The sequence below is a fragment of the Podarcis liolepis genome (genome assembly GCF_965112155.1).
Source record: "Podarcis liolepis genome assembly, chromosome: 16".
Taxonomy (NCBI): domain Eukaryota; kingdom Metazoa; phylum Chordata; class Lepidosauria; order Squamata; family Lacertidae; genus Podarcis; species Podarcis liolepis.
In genome coordinates, this window is record NC_139567.1 from 38,414,087 (window position 1) to 38,432,222 (window position 18,136).

Genomic DNA, 18,136 nt, shown 5'->3' on the forward strand with positions numbered 1-18,136 from the left:
TGCAACTGGTACCCAGTGCAGACCTAAAGAGCAAAATGGCTCAGTCCTGCAGAATTGATTAGGAGCCAAGGCTTGAGTTGGTTACCATACAGTGACATGGCAGGCTGCTCATCTTTGGATGAACACTCTGGACCAGGGTTTTCCAAACTTGGGTGTTCACCTGTTTTTGGACTACAGTTTTCATCATTCCTGACCACTAGTCCCATTGCTGGATTTAGGTTTGATGAGGCCCTAAGCTACTGAAGGTAATGGGGCCCTTTATATGTCCAGCTGTCCCTTCTCAACAACATATTGGCACTGTTTTTTGTGTTGAATATATGCCATATGGTAATTTATGGACCTAATAGATATCTAGAGCCATTTGCACATAACAAAATATGTATTTCATCTAAGTAATTGCTGAACTGAAATACAATTACGAAGTAGTATATTAATAGTGAAATACAATTAGGAAGAAATATATTAATAATGAAATAATTATTAAGCTCTATCTTAAAATGATTTGTTATTCATAACAAACTTAATAATGCAAACACATTATTTTTTTTCCTTTAAATTTTTTGGGGGCCCCCAAGAGAGTGGGGTCCTAAGCTATAGCTTGTTCAGCTTATACGTAAATCCAGCACTGACTGGTCCTGTTAGCTAGGGTTGATGAGAGTTGTAGTCCAAATTCAGCTGGAGAAACCCTGCTCTGGACTAACAAATGCCTTTAATGATTGATTGACTCCGGTTTGGAAGATATTGCTCTAATGAAAGCAGCATTGCAGATGACTGCTCCAAAATTACTAGCCCTCGAAGCTTTTCACTAACCTGGGGGCTGGCAGGACTGGGCAGGCGAGCAGGGAGGCAGCTACAAGCACTCAGTGCATTTCTGTGGAAGAGAAGAAGGTCCTGATTCTCACAGCCCACTTGACTTCCATGATGGCTGCAGAGGAAAGAATGGAGCACTTCATCTTGCCTCAGGCAGCCTATTCACTCACCTACATCGCAGTGGCTGCCAGGCAAGCGTGTGCTAAATGTGGTTTGAGGGAGGGGAGACTTTTTGCACCCAAATTCTTGCTTTCTCGTCTATACCATGTGTTGGACCTTGTCTTAGTTTTGAGGGAGGGGGAAAAGGTAACGAATGTCCGAGATTTTAGAAAAACCTGCTTCTCCGCTCTGATTCCCTTCCCTATGTCTAGAAACTCATTCTTTCGGAGACATCCATCTTCGATGTACTACCAAACTTCTTCTATCACAGTAACCAGGTAGTGAGGATGGCTGCTTTAGAGGTAGGTTTCTTGTCATTTTAAAACAGTTTTAACAAGTGTGTGTGTGTGTGTGTGTGTGTGTGTGTCCCTCTTCTGTTTCTCTTTGATGATGTTGATCTTCAATCCTTGCCCACTCCAGCATCTAGCACTTTAGAAAGGGTCGTGTCATCTTTTGGGTAGGGCTAGAGGCAAAAGCAATGCGGTTGGCACTGTGGTCTAAACCACTGAGCCTAGGACTTGCCGATCAGAAGGTTGGAAGTTCGAATCCTCGCAACCGGGTGAACTCCCGTAGCTCGGTCCCTGCTCCTGCCAACCTAGCAGTTTGAAAGCATGTCAATGTGCAAGTAGATAACTAGGTACCCCTCCAGCGGGAAGGTAAACAGCATTTCCGTGCGCTGCTCTGGTTCGCCAGAAGCGGCTTAGTCCTGCTGGCCACATGACCCGGAAGCTGTTCGCCGGCTCCCTCGGCCAGAAAAGCGAGATGGGTGCCGCAACCCCAGAGTCATCCACAACTGGACCTAACGGTCAGGGGTCCCTTTACCTTTACCTTAGAGGCAAAAGAGGACAGAGCAATCACTGTCAGTTTTACCTATTTACAGTAGGTTAGTGTCTACACTCGCTCACTCATCCCTCTGTCTCCTCCATCCAGGCAAGCAAGAGGTGTTATTCAAGGGCACATTCCACCTAGGCAAAAGGACTCAAGTAGTGTGAGAGGTGTGGCCTGGGGAGAGTCCCAAGGGCCATACAGAAAGGCTTGGCAGGGCACATTCAGATCCCAGGCCTATGGTTTTGCATCCCTGATTTGTGTGTGTGTGTGTGTGTGTGTGTGTGTGTGTGTGTGTGTGTGTTTGTCTATTCCAAATAAAATTCTACTGCAACTGGTTACATTCTGTGACCAGCATTGCTTTATTGCACAAAAAGTAAAATAAGAGGCTTGCATTTCCTAATTTTGCTTAACTGGTTTTGCTGTACTTGGTTATGGCTAGGGATTGTGGGGAATGCGAATGGCATTGCCAAGGCTCAACTCCCTAGAAATCCATCTTTAAGGTTGGTTCTGGTCCCTGTCAGGCGTGGAGGGACTTTGCTTTAAATGGCCATGTGGCTTTAACTCTCTGTGATAATCCTCTCCTCCTTCTCCTCCTCCATCCGAGGTGTATGTTCGAAGGGCATACATCGCCTACGAGCTGAACAGCGTCCAGCACCGCCAGCTGAAAGACAACACTTGTGTGGTGGAGTTCCAGTTCATGCTGCCCACTTCCCATCCAAACAGGTTAGACCCGGCTCGCATGTACCACCGAGGCAATTTGGAGTGGAGGGCAGTTCAGGGTTGGGGGTGGGGCACTGTGTATTGGTGGGGGGACTGGGAGTTTGAGACATGTTAGAAAACTGTCCAATGTGTTGGAAAATTGTGGCACAAGGGAAACCAAGAATGTGAACCATGAGCTATTTCGCAAGATGGAGGGCAGCATGTTGGGCCAGTCCATATGTCAGGCATGGGGTACTAGTGACCCTGCAGATGCATGTTGTGGACTCCAACTCCCATCAGCCCCAGCCAGCATGGCCGAAAGCTGGGGATGGTGGGAGTTGGAGTCCAGCAGCATCTGGAGGCTGCAGGGTTCCCCAGCATACATTAAAGTACTGATGTGTTTTTCTAAATATTTCCATGCAAGGAAATTTTTGTGTGGTATTGGGACAATCTTTCTCCACATTGGTGCAAACACGACCCACTTCCACGTGCAGCAGCTTTTGGTGCTAGCAGCAATATCTACGTGGCTAGCCCTTTGGCAGAATAAACATTCAGCCTGCTCCATTTCCTAGCTAGTAGTTTTCTGAAATGTTCCTTCTCCTACTCTCCTCTTAGAAGTCTGTAGGGACTGTAGTACAGCCCCTCCCACCTCCCAAAATTGGGGTGAATACAGAAGTAAGGTAAAAACAGGGATCACAACGAATTCTCAAACTTCGGTTTGATCCTGGCATTTCCAATGAGTTTTTAGAAGTCAGGCGGATAAACATTTTCAGCTCTAGGGTCTCAATTCCCTTATGGGCAACCATGTGGGTTCTAGTAGTGGGCGGGGCCGGAGATGAAAGTAGGCGGAGCAATGGGTGCCGCTCTTAATCTTTGTACCACAGGCTGCATTCCACCCATGCAAAAGTCCAAGGTTTCTGCACGTGCCCAGGCCTCTCTTTCATCCAAACCACAGCAAGATGAATGATCACCGTTCAAGGGCTCATTCCAGCCAGAAAAAGGAGGAAGGCACATAGGGGTGTGTGGCGCTGGGGAAAGTCCCAAGGGTTGGATTTGGCCTCTAGCCCTAGAGTTGCCTAACCCTGTCCCAAGGAAAGCTTCATCTGCTCTGCATAAAGGCAGAGCAAGGGAATGATGCTTGAAAGAAGTTAAAGACTCTTAAGAGAGGAGGGACTGATGCTCCTCTTACTTACGTTTCCTAGCTGGGTTCAGTGAGGAAGGAAGAGGGGGAGAGTCCTGTCACTCGTTCAAAACCCTATTAAAATAATTGGACACGTTTCACTTTATTGGGGGGGAGGAAGCGAAGTATTCCTCATTTCTCAGCAGACTATCCAGGCACAGTCTAGAATGCTGTGTGAGGACTGAGAGCACTTGAACTGTATCGCTTCATACTTCTAATGTGGGATGTTATTTTTGAATAGCTGCTAAAAAACTAGTACACCGAAGAGAGAGGTTCTAGACCAGCCTACCCCCTGAGGGGCTAGCTGTCTGTACACAGAAGTGAGGCTTTTGAAATGACTTTATCCATTGTCTTCCTATCTGAACTGGTCCAGTCCACTCTGTCACCTTGCCACCTTGTTCTGCCGCATGTATAGCCTGAACCTCACCCACTCCTGGAGTGGAGGTCGGTCGGTTTTCTGCCTTGCGAAGAGATTGTTCAGTTGTTTCTCATTAGGGACACAATAGGCTTGGCTGACTGTGACCTGTTTACCTCTCTGTGTGAGGCTTCTCCCCTTCCAGTTTGGAGGTGCACTCAGAAGAGCAGCCGCTGAATTTTCACAGAAATTTGTGAAACCCTTGTTGCTCTTTTCCACATCTTATCTTTTTATTTATTAAATTTATTATACACAAGATAACAGTACAGGGTAAAAACACAATTAAATAGTTAGAACAGAAACAAAATAAAGCAATAACACCCCCCCCCAATTTTACAAGGCTGTAGGATATTAATCAGCCAAAGCCAAAGGCTTTTGGGGTGTAAGAGCCTCTGATTTTTAACCGAGGAAAGAAAGGTTTGCACCCACAGCCAGAAGACCGAGAAGCCATATGAAGGCAAATGGAGCAGATTTGAGTCCTGTTCTGGTTGGGAACGTACTGGATAGAGGATATGATGAGCCTGCCTTATCCCTTTTCGCCCACCGGGTGCCACTGTTGATCCATAACCGATCCATGCGCACAAAAATAGCCACGACCCACAAGCCCCCCTCATTTTTTGGGGGTGGGGGGTGGGGAGTGTTATTTTCTTTTTCCTTTGTCTCCCAAATATCCTTTGCCTTTTATTTCATCCTCCTCGTTTTATGTTTGGCGGGATTGGCCGGCGAGGGCCGGTCTCGGTTCATTGAGAATCCATCAGTACATCTCGTGAAACAGGGTCCTTCTCCCACTCTTCCCGCCCCCTCCCCCCGTCTCTCTCTCTCTCTCTTCAAAATCTGGGCTCGCTTGAAATGAATGAGCCCTCCAAGCCCAGCTGCACAAAGATCTCTCAGCAATGATATAAATGGGCCATTGAATTTGGTCTCATCTGTTCTCTTCAACTTGATAATATTTGCAAATAATTGCATGCTATTTTGGAGGTCCTTTTCTATAATCCTGGAGCCGTCTTCAGCTATCCACTCCCCCCTCCCCCTGTTTTCCTATCACTGATGTCATCCCCTTTTCCTCAGTTAATCCCCCTCTCTTTGAGAAAGCCTTAGAAATGCCCCACATCCATGTCATGGGCAAAGCTAAGGTGGAGAATCAACACCCATTGGCTATAGCCATGAGGTCATAACTCCTGCCAGGTGGGAAGGGGGGAAAGGTCACCAAAGGTGAGATATGGAAAAGGCTGCACCTCCACTTACGGGTGCAGTGTGCTTCTGAATGCTGGTTGCTGGGAATCACAAGCTGAGAGAGTTGTTGTTGTTGTTGTGCTCCGGTCCTGCTTGCAGGTTTCACTTTGGGGCAGCTGGTTGGTCACTGCGAGAACAGGATGCTGGACTCGCCTGATCTAGCTGCAAAGGGGTGTTAACATTCTTAGGTGTGTTGGTGACCAGAAGGGCAGCTCTGACCCTGCAGGGCCGGGCCTTAAGTCTCCAGAATGCCCTCTGGTCTGCTTGCTGTTCCAAGCAGTTCCTTCATCTTGGAAAATAGGACGCTGCCCTTCCGTAATCGCTCCTCCACCTAGCTGAGTATTGGCTGCACCGGCTGGGAACAGCTCCCCAGGGTTTCAGGCAGGGTTTTCTCCCAGCCCTACCTGGAGGTGCCAGGTTGGCTTCTGCATGCTGAGCAGATGCTCCACCACTCAGCTACAGCCCTTCCTGGTATGGTTGCTTACCTAGCGGTTAGGGCTGGATGCATTCCATGCTTAAAAATGAAAAGAGTTGAATTCTGCAACAGGAAATGTTGAATTATGCAAACGAGCAGATTTGCATTCGTTTATCTTACTGGTTTTGCGTAGTTTTCTCCCCACCTCCTGCTTTTTTCTAGCCTCAAGAGGGGGGAAGGGCCCTCAAGTCTCCCCCACCCCTAAAAGTCTTACATTTCTGCAGGCGTTGTGAGATTTCGGCAGCCATCATCCCACCAACCTCTCTGCGTACCTTCCCGATCATAAGAAAAAGGAAGCGAGGCTGAAAGCTGAGAGTCTCGGGGTGCCTGATTCTGTGCGAGCTGCTGCACTGGGCGCTCCTGCTGTTGCACTCAGGTCCTTCTTGTGGGCTTGCCAATGGGGCATCAGGTTCGCCACTGTGAAAACAGGATGCAGGTCTAGGTGGGCCCACGGCCTGATCCAGCTGCTTCCTGGGAATTGTAGTGTGCACAGAGTGTTGCCTATAATTTTCTCCCTTGTTCCAGAGCTTGCTGGTAGCACAGGCATCAGGTCCCCACCTGGTATTTGTTGGCTCCAGGTTCAGAATCTGCTGCAGGTGTTTGTCCTACCTGTGGTAGTGAAGCTTGATGTAACCAGGTCTTCCTGTGTGTCGAGGTTTAGCGCTGTTTTCATTCCTCCAGATTAAGCACATGGGAGGCTGCCTTTTAGACAGGGTCAGACGATTGGTCCATCAAGCTGAGTATTACCAACACTGACTGGCAGAGTGGCTCTCCAGGGTTTGAGGCAAGGGACATTCCCAGTCCCACCAGGAGAAGACCTGGGCCTTCTGCACACGGAAGAAGTGCTTTGCCACTGAGCTATGTCCCTCTGGGGGACAACCAAGAAATGTAAGACAGGTGCAGGAGTTAAGAGAGATAGGGATTTGTAGTTTTTTAAAATCATTATCACCTTCATTCCTGAGAAACATAGGAAGTTGTCTTATACCAAGTCAGACTACTGGTCTCCCTAACTCAGTACAACTAGCATTGACTGCCAGCAGCTCTCCAGGGTTTCAGACAAGGAGCCCCTCGCAGCCCTGCCTGGCGATGCCGGGGATTGAACCGGGAACCTTCTGCATGCAAAGCAGATGCTCTGCCACTGAGCCACAGCCCTGCCTCTAAAAACAAAGTAGGGTCCCAGTCCTCATGGCTGTGAATTAAGAGCTGATTTAAATAAGAAAGCTGCTTTTATACTGACTCATATCGTGGGTCCATGGAGCTCAGTGCTCTCTGCAATGCCTACCATTGATTCCCAGGTTTCACGGTTTGCTCCCATCCCAACCTAGAGGTGTCAAGGCTTAAAGCTGGGACCTTCTGCATGCATTTGCAGATGCTGTCCCCACTGAGCTCTGGCCTTTAAGGGAAAGAGCTTCTAGAGCAGATGGCGTTCCCCAAAGGAGCAATGGCATCTTCCTTTCTAGAGAATGAAGCATTTAGCATTGCTTGACATTGAAACTTGATTCGGCATGAGCAAAATGCACCCCTTTGTTGGACATCAACCCTCAGCCATATAGTGGATTGAAAGGCAGGGTTGGATGTACTGAGTTTAAATCCTGTGCCCAGGCAAGCAGAATTCTGTGTCCTCTATAAATAACGCAGATGGGGCATGATTTTTTATTTCCTTCCCCTAATTTTAGTTCTGCAACATTTTACCATTTGGGTTCTGCTGTTAGACCATGCAGAGGAGCAAACAGCTGGGTGGGACATGGGAAATCTTATTTAGCCACCTCTCTGCCTTCTGTGATTTCAGCAGATGTTGCTGGCACATTTTCAAGCAGGCATGAGGGTTAGACACTTGATATTTTTGAGGAAAGTGGGGAGCTGAAAGACTTGGGAATCTTCAGATTCGAAATATGATGAATAACACTTCTTGTTATTCACCATATACAAACATGGCTGTTTATAATTTATCAGTACAGTAGCAGTGAGAGTTTTATGGTTTTCTGGCTTCTGAGATACCCACACTTTTAAAAAGAGAAACCAATAACCTTTGCAATCATAAAGGTCTAGAAGCTTATAAATACAATGAATGCTGAGATTCTCAGAATGCTGGCTGAATATTTGTTTGCAACACCCGGACTCTCACTGTGGGATGCAAAACCCTCCTGGTTAGGTGGTAGTTCTTTATTTAAAAAAGGAAGAACCTGTTTCTTACTGGTGCTGTAGATAATTGAGTCTCTTGTTTCTAGGAATGAAGTGAAACGGGAAAGTAGAACACAAACACCACATAGCCCTTGCTATACCTGTCCGATCGCAGGGATCTGCTCATAAGTTTCAAACGTCTGGCGCTGTAGAAACATCTTAGCAGAGTTAAGTAGTTGGCAAAACAGCCTGCCTTCCATCAATCAATCACTCGGCTCTTGATACGAAATCAGCCGTGGTGCCTTGTGGCTCTTAAGCTACACTGAAACCTGGAGGGATGAATGGGATTCTTGGGAGTGTATCATTAGGACTCTTGGGGTCCCTGCTCTGTGCACCCGGGGAGGGATGCAGGGAGGCGAGCGCTTCCAGGGACCACCTGTAAATCCCCCATAGTTTTGTGCTGTGGGTTTGATGTTAATTAAGCAGCAGGTAGCCGTAATTTGCCGCCGCTCCCTTGGCTGGCCTGCTTGCGAGAGGGCAGCCTTTGGAGGGGGCAGCCGGCGGAATGGAGCCGCCGGGATAATGGGATGCAAATTGGACAGCAGTGGTGGACTCAAGTGGGGACGGAATTCCAAACAAACGTTTTCTAGGCTGCTGAGCCCAGAGGTGTCTTTTGTGTCCAGGGTGCCTCTTCTGCAAGGCAAACCTGAGTTTCAGGCCGGCAGGGAAGAAAAGGGGGACCCAGAGGAAACGACCCACAGCTCTCCTGGGTTCTTTATGCCCTATGGGTCAGTTTCACTTAGGAACTGGGGGTAGGACTCAAGATCCGTTCTCCTGCCCTCAGCTTCTTCCTTTGCCATATGGAGGGAATCAAATGCTGCGGTACCTTATAGGGATGTTGGCTGACAAGAGCTTTATTACAGCATTGCTACATATTTATTGGACTCCTTTTTGGCCCAGACATACAAAAGGTGTTGCCGTCCTTTTTATAACAGATGGCTTACAATGTGATATAAACAGAAAAACAAAAATAAGACGGGGTGGGGATAGGGAAAAGAGAGGAAAAATCAGATTAAGGATCAGCTCTCCCCCCCCCCATATGAATGTTTAGGTGGGGTGCTCTCCTCCCCCTTTTCCTTCCCTTCCCTTTATTAATATTTATTCACTCCCACCTGTATCCATTCCTGATTACCTTTCAGAGTGACTCCCACCCATCAGCAAATCTTTCTACATGGCAAATCCTGTCTCTATCCCAGTGCAGCGTTTTCATAGATTTATTTACAGCGTTTGTGTACCCTTGACCCTTTAGCCCCAAAGGCTGTCTGAATGGCTTACAGAAATGAGGGTTTTTTAAGGCTGCCCCTGCCCTTGGCTTCACAATCTTAAAAGACACGGCACATGAGGAAAAAGGGAACAGGAGGGAGGAGGGAAAAGCAAGCTCACGCACAAGTTCTTAAAAGTTAGCAGATCTTACAATGAACTTATATAGAGTTCCATCCGTGTAGATTCTGAGTGTCCAGCAGCTCATAACTGAAGTCAGTGGCGGCTTTCTCTCTCTTGCTCCGATGGGTAGAGAAGTTGTCTCCAATATTATCTGGAGGGGTACAGGACTGGCCTGAACTATTGGGTGCAAATAGCTTATCTAGCCCAGTATTCTCTCTCTGGCTGGTAGTGGCTCCCAAGGCCTCTCACCCCAGTGCCAAACCCTGATAGCTGCTTGAGATAGAGGCATAGGAAGCTGCCTTATCCTGAGCCTGACCTTCGGTCCAGCTAGCTCAGTATCGTTGACTCGGACTGGCAGCAGCTCTCTCAGACGTCAGACAGGGAGCATTTCCTGGCTCTACACTGGAGAGGCTGGGGATTGAACCTGGGACCTTCTGCGTGCCAAACAGATGCTCTAGCACTGAGTCCCTGCTTTTCCTCTTGGTGGCTTGATTTTGATTTGCTCTGGGCATGATTGGCCCAGATCCTTTGGAACCCGAAAGGGGTTTACTTCCTAGGTTTGTGCCAAGTTGGTTTATGACAGGAGAGTTGGTGGAGGCTCCCCTTTCCTTCTCCACTGCCAGCGCATCATTCTGTACTCTTGCATGCTCAGAGCAGACAGCTTTGGCTGCAGATGGTGCTTTCGGAAGGGTCAATTACAACTGGCTGCACTTTTGAAGCAGCTCCCCCTCCGAGACCGTAAGCTCTGCTGGTGTGGCTCCCTTATCTCCCCCCCCCCCCCCGGCCACATTTCACGCCACTGGTTCTTCTGAAAAGACCCTTAATTTGCCATCTTTGTGTGCTGAAAATGATAGTCTCCCTCTCTCCCTTAATATAGCTGCAAGGGTGGGAACCTCATCCTTTCGAAACATAAGCAAGGATGCAATTTACCCAGATAGCACTCGTGACCAGGGTGGTGGTGACCAGAATACCAACCCTTTTGTATGGGCCCTTTTTGCTGGAACGTGATGATGGAAAAGGGTTGTGTCGTGTTTGTGGTGTTGACTCCAGTTTGTGTTGTCTGCATTTGTGTGTTGGTGTTCTGTTGGCTTTCCTTGTCATGGTTTGCGAGTTTTGCATTGATTTCCAAGGGGAGAGCCGTGTTAAATCCAGATTAACAGGAGAGGCAGCCTTGTGGCACTTGCCACACTGACGCCAGGCTGGCCGCCAATGGCGCCAATGTTGCTAGATTACAACTCCCATCATCCCTGGCTACTGGCCCTGGTGGCTGGGGCTGATGGGAGTTGTAGTCCAGCAACCTCTGGGAGGCAGTGATGTATCTGAGGTGCAATTCAGAGAGGTACAGTGTGTCCCAGTGCAATGTTGAGTCTCTAGTAGCTGTTTCATCAGGCTACAGCTCGGGAGGGAAGAGAAAGAAAGCAGGACCACTCTATCGGCACAGCAACTTTCATTCCCACCTCTTGAACATTTCCATCCCAGCTGGTCATTAGAAGAACTTGCAGCTAAGAACTTGAGCCTGAGTTTGCATATTTCCTCCTCCCTCCCAGTCCATTTTTCCTTTTGTGTGATGTCTTTTTTTAGATTGTGAGCCTAATGGCACTTTTTGCTTTTTAGTGATTTCTAAGTCACTCTGGAAGCCCTTTCTCTCCCCCGCCCTTCCGAAGACTTAGATTAAAAAACAAAACAAACCTGAAGCAGTTTAAAGTCGTTCTGTGGCCACAGACGGAAGCATTCACCAGACAAGATTGTGCCAACACTCCATTTTGAGGAGTCTGTCTTGGCATGTCCCACAAATGGTTGTGTGAATAGCCCCGTTTCCCTTTCGAAATGCCTGCATTTATACATATATCTACTTGCCTGGAAGTATGCACCATTAAACTCGATGGCGCTTACTTCTGAGTCAACCTCTGTAGCATCGCGCTGTCAGGCAGAAAAAGTAACTGGTTTTTATACTTTGCTTTACTGCTTGGAAGCTCATTTTGTCACAAAGCGGTATATAAGTTAATAGCAGCAGTAATAAATAATAGCAATGGCATCATTTAGCTACAAGCCGTAACAAAAGCGAAAGGAGCATGAATTAGTAACGTCTCGCCTAGTGGAAACCGGTGCAGTTTGACAGTCCTCAACTGCGACTGGATCACGCAGCTTTGTTTTCAGCCTGTCTCACTGCCCCTTCCTTCATTGCTTGGCCTCCTGGGCGATGTTGTGGGGAGAAGGTGAGGATGAATGATGCTCTGGGGGTAAGAGAGCTGCTCCAGGGCCTGAAGGTCTGTCCAGTCTACCTGGAGCCCTTCCATCTTTAAGAACTGAGCTCAGCACTTCTAAATCAGAACATCAGAGGAGCCTGCTGGATTGGACCACGGGCCCATCTAGACCAGCCTCCTGTTCTCACACTGGCCAATCCAGTGCCTCGATGGGAAGCCTGAAAGCAGGTTCTGCACTCAGCATCCCTCTCTCTCCATGTGCAATTCCCAGCAACAGGTGTTCAGAGGTACATTACCTCTTGAGAGTGGAGGTAGAAAATAACCATTGTGGCTAAGCGCCATCAGTAGCTTAGTCCTACTGCATGAATTTATCTAGTCCTCTTCTAAAGCCATCCAAATTGGTGGTCGTCACTCCCTCTTACAGAAGCAAGTTCCGTAGTTGAACTGGAAGAAGTCCTTTGTCTCTCTCTAAGCCTTGGAGCATTCCTGCCATCAGTGGAAGGATTCCCGCCCATCACCTAATTTGCCTTGGCTTCAGCTTACATCAGCTGTAAAATGGGTGCACTGCTAGCCTAATCTGGCTGTAAAGACCATCTTACGTGTGTGTGTGTGTGGGTGGGTGGGTGTGAGAGAGAGAGAGAGAGAGAGAGAGAGAGAGAGAAGTGTTTTGAGCTGATCTAATGACAAGATGATGGGGGTGGGTGCAGTACTGTTAATTGTGGCCAGCTGATTGTCTTTCTCTGCTCTTTTTTCTTTTTCGCGTGGGGGGGGGATGGGAGTTAATATGACAACCTTCCCAAACCTCACCCCCTCCAGATGTTTTTTTGGCTACAACCCCCCTCATTCCTGACCACTGGCCATGCAATCTGGGGCTGATGGGAGTGGTAGTACGAAAACATCTGCAGGAAAGGTTGGGAAGGCGGGTGGATGGAAACTTGTTTTTTGTTTTTTTTAAAGCAAAATGCTTTTTGATTTGCTCAACCAAAGAAGCAGCTCTTTGGACACCAGCCAGGCTAACCAGCTTGCTATTTTATTTTTTTGGATCAGGTGGAACTCTTACTTGCACAGACAATGAATAGATTCAAAGGTGGCACATAGAAAGTCAGTGGGTTGTATCCAACTATGTTTTGCTCAGAGTAGACTCAATGAACTCGATGGAAGCTAGGTTACCCATTCCCATTTTTTTATGTGGTCTGCTCTGAATAGAACTAGCATTGGCTAGAACCCAACTTGCTGCCCCCCCAAAGGTACCACAATATTTTAAAATATACGTTGTAATATAGTCACTGGCTGCATCAGGACATCCAACTAAATGGTGGCTTAGTGAGATATGAATGAGGCTGGTCTCCCCCTGAGCTTGTGTTTCTCTCCTTCCTTTCTTCTTGCACGGAAAGGGGAAAGGAGTTTAGAAGCATACAGTTTTGGTTTTAACCACAGTTTGAAGTGTCTTCTGAACCTGCAACTGTAGTTTAAAATAACTGTAGTTACTTGGAACCAGGGGTGACTAACTTGTGACTAGCAGGCCATGTCCAGCCCCCTCAAAAAAGTTTGTGGCCCCCGGGACTCAAATCATTTGATTTGATTTAATATTAGCATTCCACTTTTCCAACGACAAATGCCAGGTTCAAAGCGGCTCACAACAACCACAATTTGTCATTTTTGCCGAGGCTCCCGTACTTTTTTAAAAAATGAATTGAACCGTGAACAATGAATGGTTAAATATGTTTTTTAATAGTGTAGAACAGCTGATGGGAAAGGCTTTCAGAAGGCAGCCTTGAGAGTAATAGTTCTCACTGCCCCCAGTTTTGCTCTTCATCCACACCCACTATGACGTGTGGCCATGGGTCACCAGGGTCCTCAACCCAAAAGAGTTTGCAACCCCAGTTCAACTTTTTTTTTAAAAAAAATTGAAGTTGTTTTATATTAAACCATAATTACTGTTAGCTATGGTTTTGCCACTCCATATGACACAAGAAACAATGGTTAGCCAAAAGTGGAAGCAAAGGCTTCCAAACTCCTATTGGCTGTTTGGAAGGAGGAGAACAAGGAAGTATCTCTAAGCCGTGGTTTAGTGTGACATTCAAATGCAGCCAGTGACTCCTGTTGTTTTGCACAGCACATTTTACAATATACATGTAGTGAAAATCTTACTAGAGCCCATGTGCCTTGCCACTAGTCCTTAAGAAGTTGGTTTAAACTGTTGTTTGTCATCTTAAATTCTTTATTTCTTAAATACATGGCAGAATGCCTCCCAGTGCAATTCTAGACATGTCTATTAAGAAGCAAGTCCTATTCAGCTTGCTCTCAGGTAAGTGGGTTTAGGATTGCACATTTCATCCCTGATAAATGTGCCTGTGATGATTGCAATGGTGGCATTCATTCAAGGACTTTCTGCTGTGCCTACATATGTGGAAAAAATGTGGTTGTGTAAAACTTTCATCACACTGAAGTCCTGCCTTGAAATGAATGGGCCATCAATTAGCCGCAATCAAACTGGTATTTTCAACTGGACTTCAAGTGCTACTAACGCTGCAAATCAGGGTTTGTGACACTTAGGGTTGCATCCAGCTAGGTATTGGACCTATTAAAATTAATAGACCTAAGTTAATCGTGTTCATTAATTTCAGTAGGTCTACTCTGGCTAAATTTTTATGTTGTGGTATCTGTGAAGGGAAGAGCCTTAATAGTTTTGAAATGTGCCACCTTTTTTCTGCCTCACCTTTTTGGGATCCTATTTCCTCTTGTTTTGTGCTATCGGCTGAGGAAAATTATCTCATTTTTTTGAGTCCAGTCGGTCCTACCTACAACGTGCACCGAGTTTTTTTGCCTACTACGAATGTAATCTTGTGCCTTCTGCTCCTTACACCAGCTTGAATGACAGTTCTAGATTTTTTTTTAATTAATTGATTTTTAATTCATTTTTACAATGGCTTTCACTAACAAACTATAACTAACTGTGGTTGTTTAATTACAGAGGGAACATACCCACGCTAAACAGGTACAGTAATTATCCTCCTTTTCAGATCTGAAAAAAATAATAGTTTAGTTGTTAGAAGGATGTATAGGTTTTAACTAGCTTCAGGTTTTAACAATCTTAACTTTTAATTTTTTAATAGTTTTTGGAATCCCCGTTCTCATCCCTCGAACCCTAACAAACCCTCCCCGTTTTGTGCTACTTTGCTTTCCTCCTCCTCCTCCAAACATGTTCCTCTGCTGCTGCTGCTGCTTCTTTCTTTCTCTTTATGCATTTTAAAAGGCAACTTTTGCATGCTGTGGAACTTTTAACATCACACGCTTGCGGGCTTAGCTCCCCTGCTTTTGAAACATTAGTTCCAGGCCTCGGAGCAGTGCAATCTAAAAAGCCAGTCTGCTTGTCTTCTCTTATTCCTCTCCCTGTAACAAGATAGCCACAAACTTGCCTCCCTCCATTCGGGGTTAGTAGAATGGATACCTTATTTTTGGCTGTTTTTCCACAGGAGATACCGAAAGCATTCTTCTTACGAGTTTCCTGGACAGGCACCCATATTACGCATGCTGGGCTCCCATATTTTCCAGCTGGGATCAGGGCTTAGCTTTGCTTTGCCCCCCTCCCCTTTCCTTTCTTCTAGCCTGGAAGCTGTCCGGCACAGGGAATCGGGAGCAGGCTGAGAGCCAGTGTGGTGTAGTGGTTAAGAGCGGTAGTCTCGTTATCTGGGGAACCGGGTTCGCGTCTCCGCTCCTCCACATGCAGCTGCTGGGTGACCTTGGGCCAGTCACACTTCTTTGAAGTCTCTCAGCCCCACTCACCTCACAGAGTGTTTGTTGTGGGGGAGGAAGGGAAAGGAGACTGTTAGCCGCTTTGAGACTCCTTAAAGGGAGTGAAAGGCGGGATATCAAATCCAAACTCCTCCTCCTCCTCCAGGCTGTGTTTGCCTTGCATGCTCCCTTTCCTTTCCTAGTTTATTGAACTAGGAAATTCAGCAAACAACACCTTGAAATGAATATTTGCAAATCACACTTTTATATAAAATATCACAAGGTAGTATACCACCTAAAATACAACCCGCAGTGACAACAATTAAAAATAGCAGGCATGTCAGTAAAAGCACCTCAGGTTCAAAGGGCCTGCCTGAATAACGTTTTTAGAAGGCATCCGGAAAGGGGCAGGGATGGCTCCTGCCAAACCTCTATTGGCAAGGAGTTCCACAGGGCGGAAGACCTGCCACACTAAAGGCTCAGCCCCTGGTGAAGGTCAGCTGGAGTTCAGGGGCACCTGTGGGGCCTTGGCTATTGAGGTGGAGCATAAGGAATGAGGTGGTTCTTAAGGTAGTTTGGGCCCGACTTGTTTAGGGCTTTGTGAATGAGCGCAGGAACCTAAGACCTGGCCTGATGGCAAATTGGTAACATGGACACTGAGGTCCAGTGCTGAGGGCCTTCTGGCTGCGAGAAGCCAAGTTACAGGGAACCAGGCAGAGGGCCTTCTCGGTAGTGGCACCCGCCCTGTAGAACGCCCTCCCACCAGATGTTAAAGAGAAAGATAACTACCAAACTTTTAGAAGACATCTGAAGGCAGCCCTGTTCAGGGAAGCTTTTAATGTTTAATAGACTATTGTATTTTAGTGTTTTGTTGGAAGCCGCCCAGAGTGGCTGGGGAAACCCAGCCAGATGGGCGGGGTATAATTATTATTATAATTATTATTATTATTATTATTTATTTATTTATTTATTTATTTATTTATTTATTTGGAGCGATGCATTGCCAGAAGTCTGCTCCTATGAGCAGCCTGGCCTCTAGCTGCATCTTTATTATTTCTATTATTAATTAAATTTGTATACAATGGAAACCTGGTTCCCGAACAGCTTAGCTGACGAACAAATGGGCTCCTGAACGCCGCAAACCCGGAAGTAAGTATTCCGGTTTGCGAACGTTTTTCGAAAGCCAGACATCCGTTTCAGCTGTTGGTGTTGTTCCCGGGGCCAATCAGCCAATCAGAAGCCGCACCTTGAACGTTATGGAAGTCGAACAGACTTCCAGAACGGATTGAGTTCGCGAACCAAGGTACCATTGTACTGCCCTTCACCTGCAGATCTCAGGGCGGTTCACAACATAAGATTACAGCAATATAAAAACCGCAAGGTACATAGTGAATATAAAAGCAACAAGAAACCAATAATCCCCCCTCCTACAACACCAGGTGACTGAAGATGTATAATGAAGGCGCCAGGCAAGCCTCCCTGGGGGAGAGCCTTTCACAGACGGGGAGCCACCACAGGAAAGGCCCGTTCCCATGTTGCCGCCCTCCGGACCTCTGGCAGAGGAGGAATCCTCTGGACCAGATGCAAGGGCAGCCCCACGTCGAGCGTGTTACAGCAATCAAGCCCTGACGTTACTAATGCACAAACTGCAAATTTGGCTCAGCATGGTCTGTACTGATCGGCAGCTGCTCTCCAGGCTTTCAAAGACGTCGTCTTTCCCTGTCCTACCTGGAGATGCTGAACCCAGACTTTCAGCATGCAGAGCAGGGGTCCAATTTTGACCGAGTGTAGAGCAAAAGGCTGTCTGAGGATTGACCCACCAGCCTTGATGAAGGGGCTCCCATCCGCTCATCTCTCTGCATTGGCCAAACATCACAATTGGCTGGATCCGTTCCCCAACCCCGGGCCTACATTGTCCAGTCAGTGACTCTTCAGGTTTTCAAGTAGAGGACATTCGCAGCCCTATCTGGAGATGCTGGTGGCTGAGATGCTGGGACCTCTTGCATGTGAAGTAGCTGCTTTAGCCCTTCCCCAGATTAGAATCAGGAGTGTAGGAAACTGTCTTCCACTAATAAAAAAATTCCTTCCAGTAGCACCTTAAAGACCAACTAAGTTAGTTCTTGGTATGAGCTTTCGTGTGCATGCACACGAAAGCTCATACCAAGAACTAACTTAGTTGGTCTTTAAGGTGCTACTGGAAGGAATTTTTTTATTTTGACTATGGCAGACCAACACGGCTACCTATCTGTAACCGTCTTCCACTAAGTCAAACCACTGGTCCATCTCCCTCTTCTTAAGGAACTCTGGGAACTGACGTTCTCTGAGGGAGAAGCTCTCATCACCCTTAACAAGCCACAATTTCCACAATTCCTTGGGGAAAGCTGTAACTTAAAACTAAAACATACAGTGCAGACAGGGTCTTTGAAAGCACCTGGTTGGGGAAAGCTGTACTGTCTAAAAATTTGCTTCCTATCCGATCAGAAACAGTTTGGAATGAGGTTAGTTCCCCCCCAACAACCACGGTCAAAAATCAGAAACCAATTAAGAGGGGAATGAATGCGTCTAACTATAAAGAGTCTGTACTGGTCTCCCCCAGCCTGATGCTTACCAGATGTTTTGGACTACAACTCCCATCATCCCCCGCTGGAACAGATATGGTGGCTGGGAGTTGTAGTTCAAAAAGTCTGGAGGGCGGTAGGTTGAGCAAAGCTGCTTTGTGGTGTCCTTGTGCGTGTTAACACATTTCAAGACAAGTGGTTGTTTTATTTGTGTGCATTCGTGTATATGTCTGTTCGTAACCTTAATTTGCAAAAGATTTCCTAAATCTTTTAAAG

The 18,136-nt window shown here is 46.8% G+C and overlaps 1 protein-coding gene across 11 annotated transcripts in view; it reads left to right on the forward strand.

Moving 5' to 3' along the window:
* Window positions 1-18,136, forward strand: part of ACACA (acetyl-CoA carboxylase alpha) — a 205,724-nt gene that overhangs the window by 81,956 nt on the left and 105,632 nt on the right. For 6 of the 11 annotated variants that reach the window (XM_083479726.1, XM_083479718.1, XM_083479723.1 and 3 more), the window contains 3 exons: window positions 1,182-1,271; window positions 2,402-2,520; window positions 14,542-14,565. In XM_083479726.1, coding sequence (XP_083335852.1) covers window positions 1,182-1,271; window positions 2,402-2,520; window positions 14,542-14,565 — 233 coding nt within the window. The remainder of the gene's footprint in view (window positions 1-1,181; window positions 1,272-2,401; window positions 2,521-14,541; window positions 14,566-18,136) is intronic. The other 5 variants (XM_083479727.1, XM_083479724.1, XM_083479722.1 and 2 more) reach the window with 1 other exon arrangement.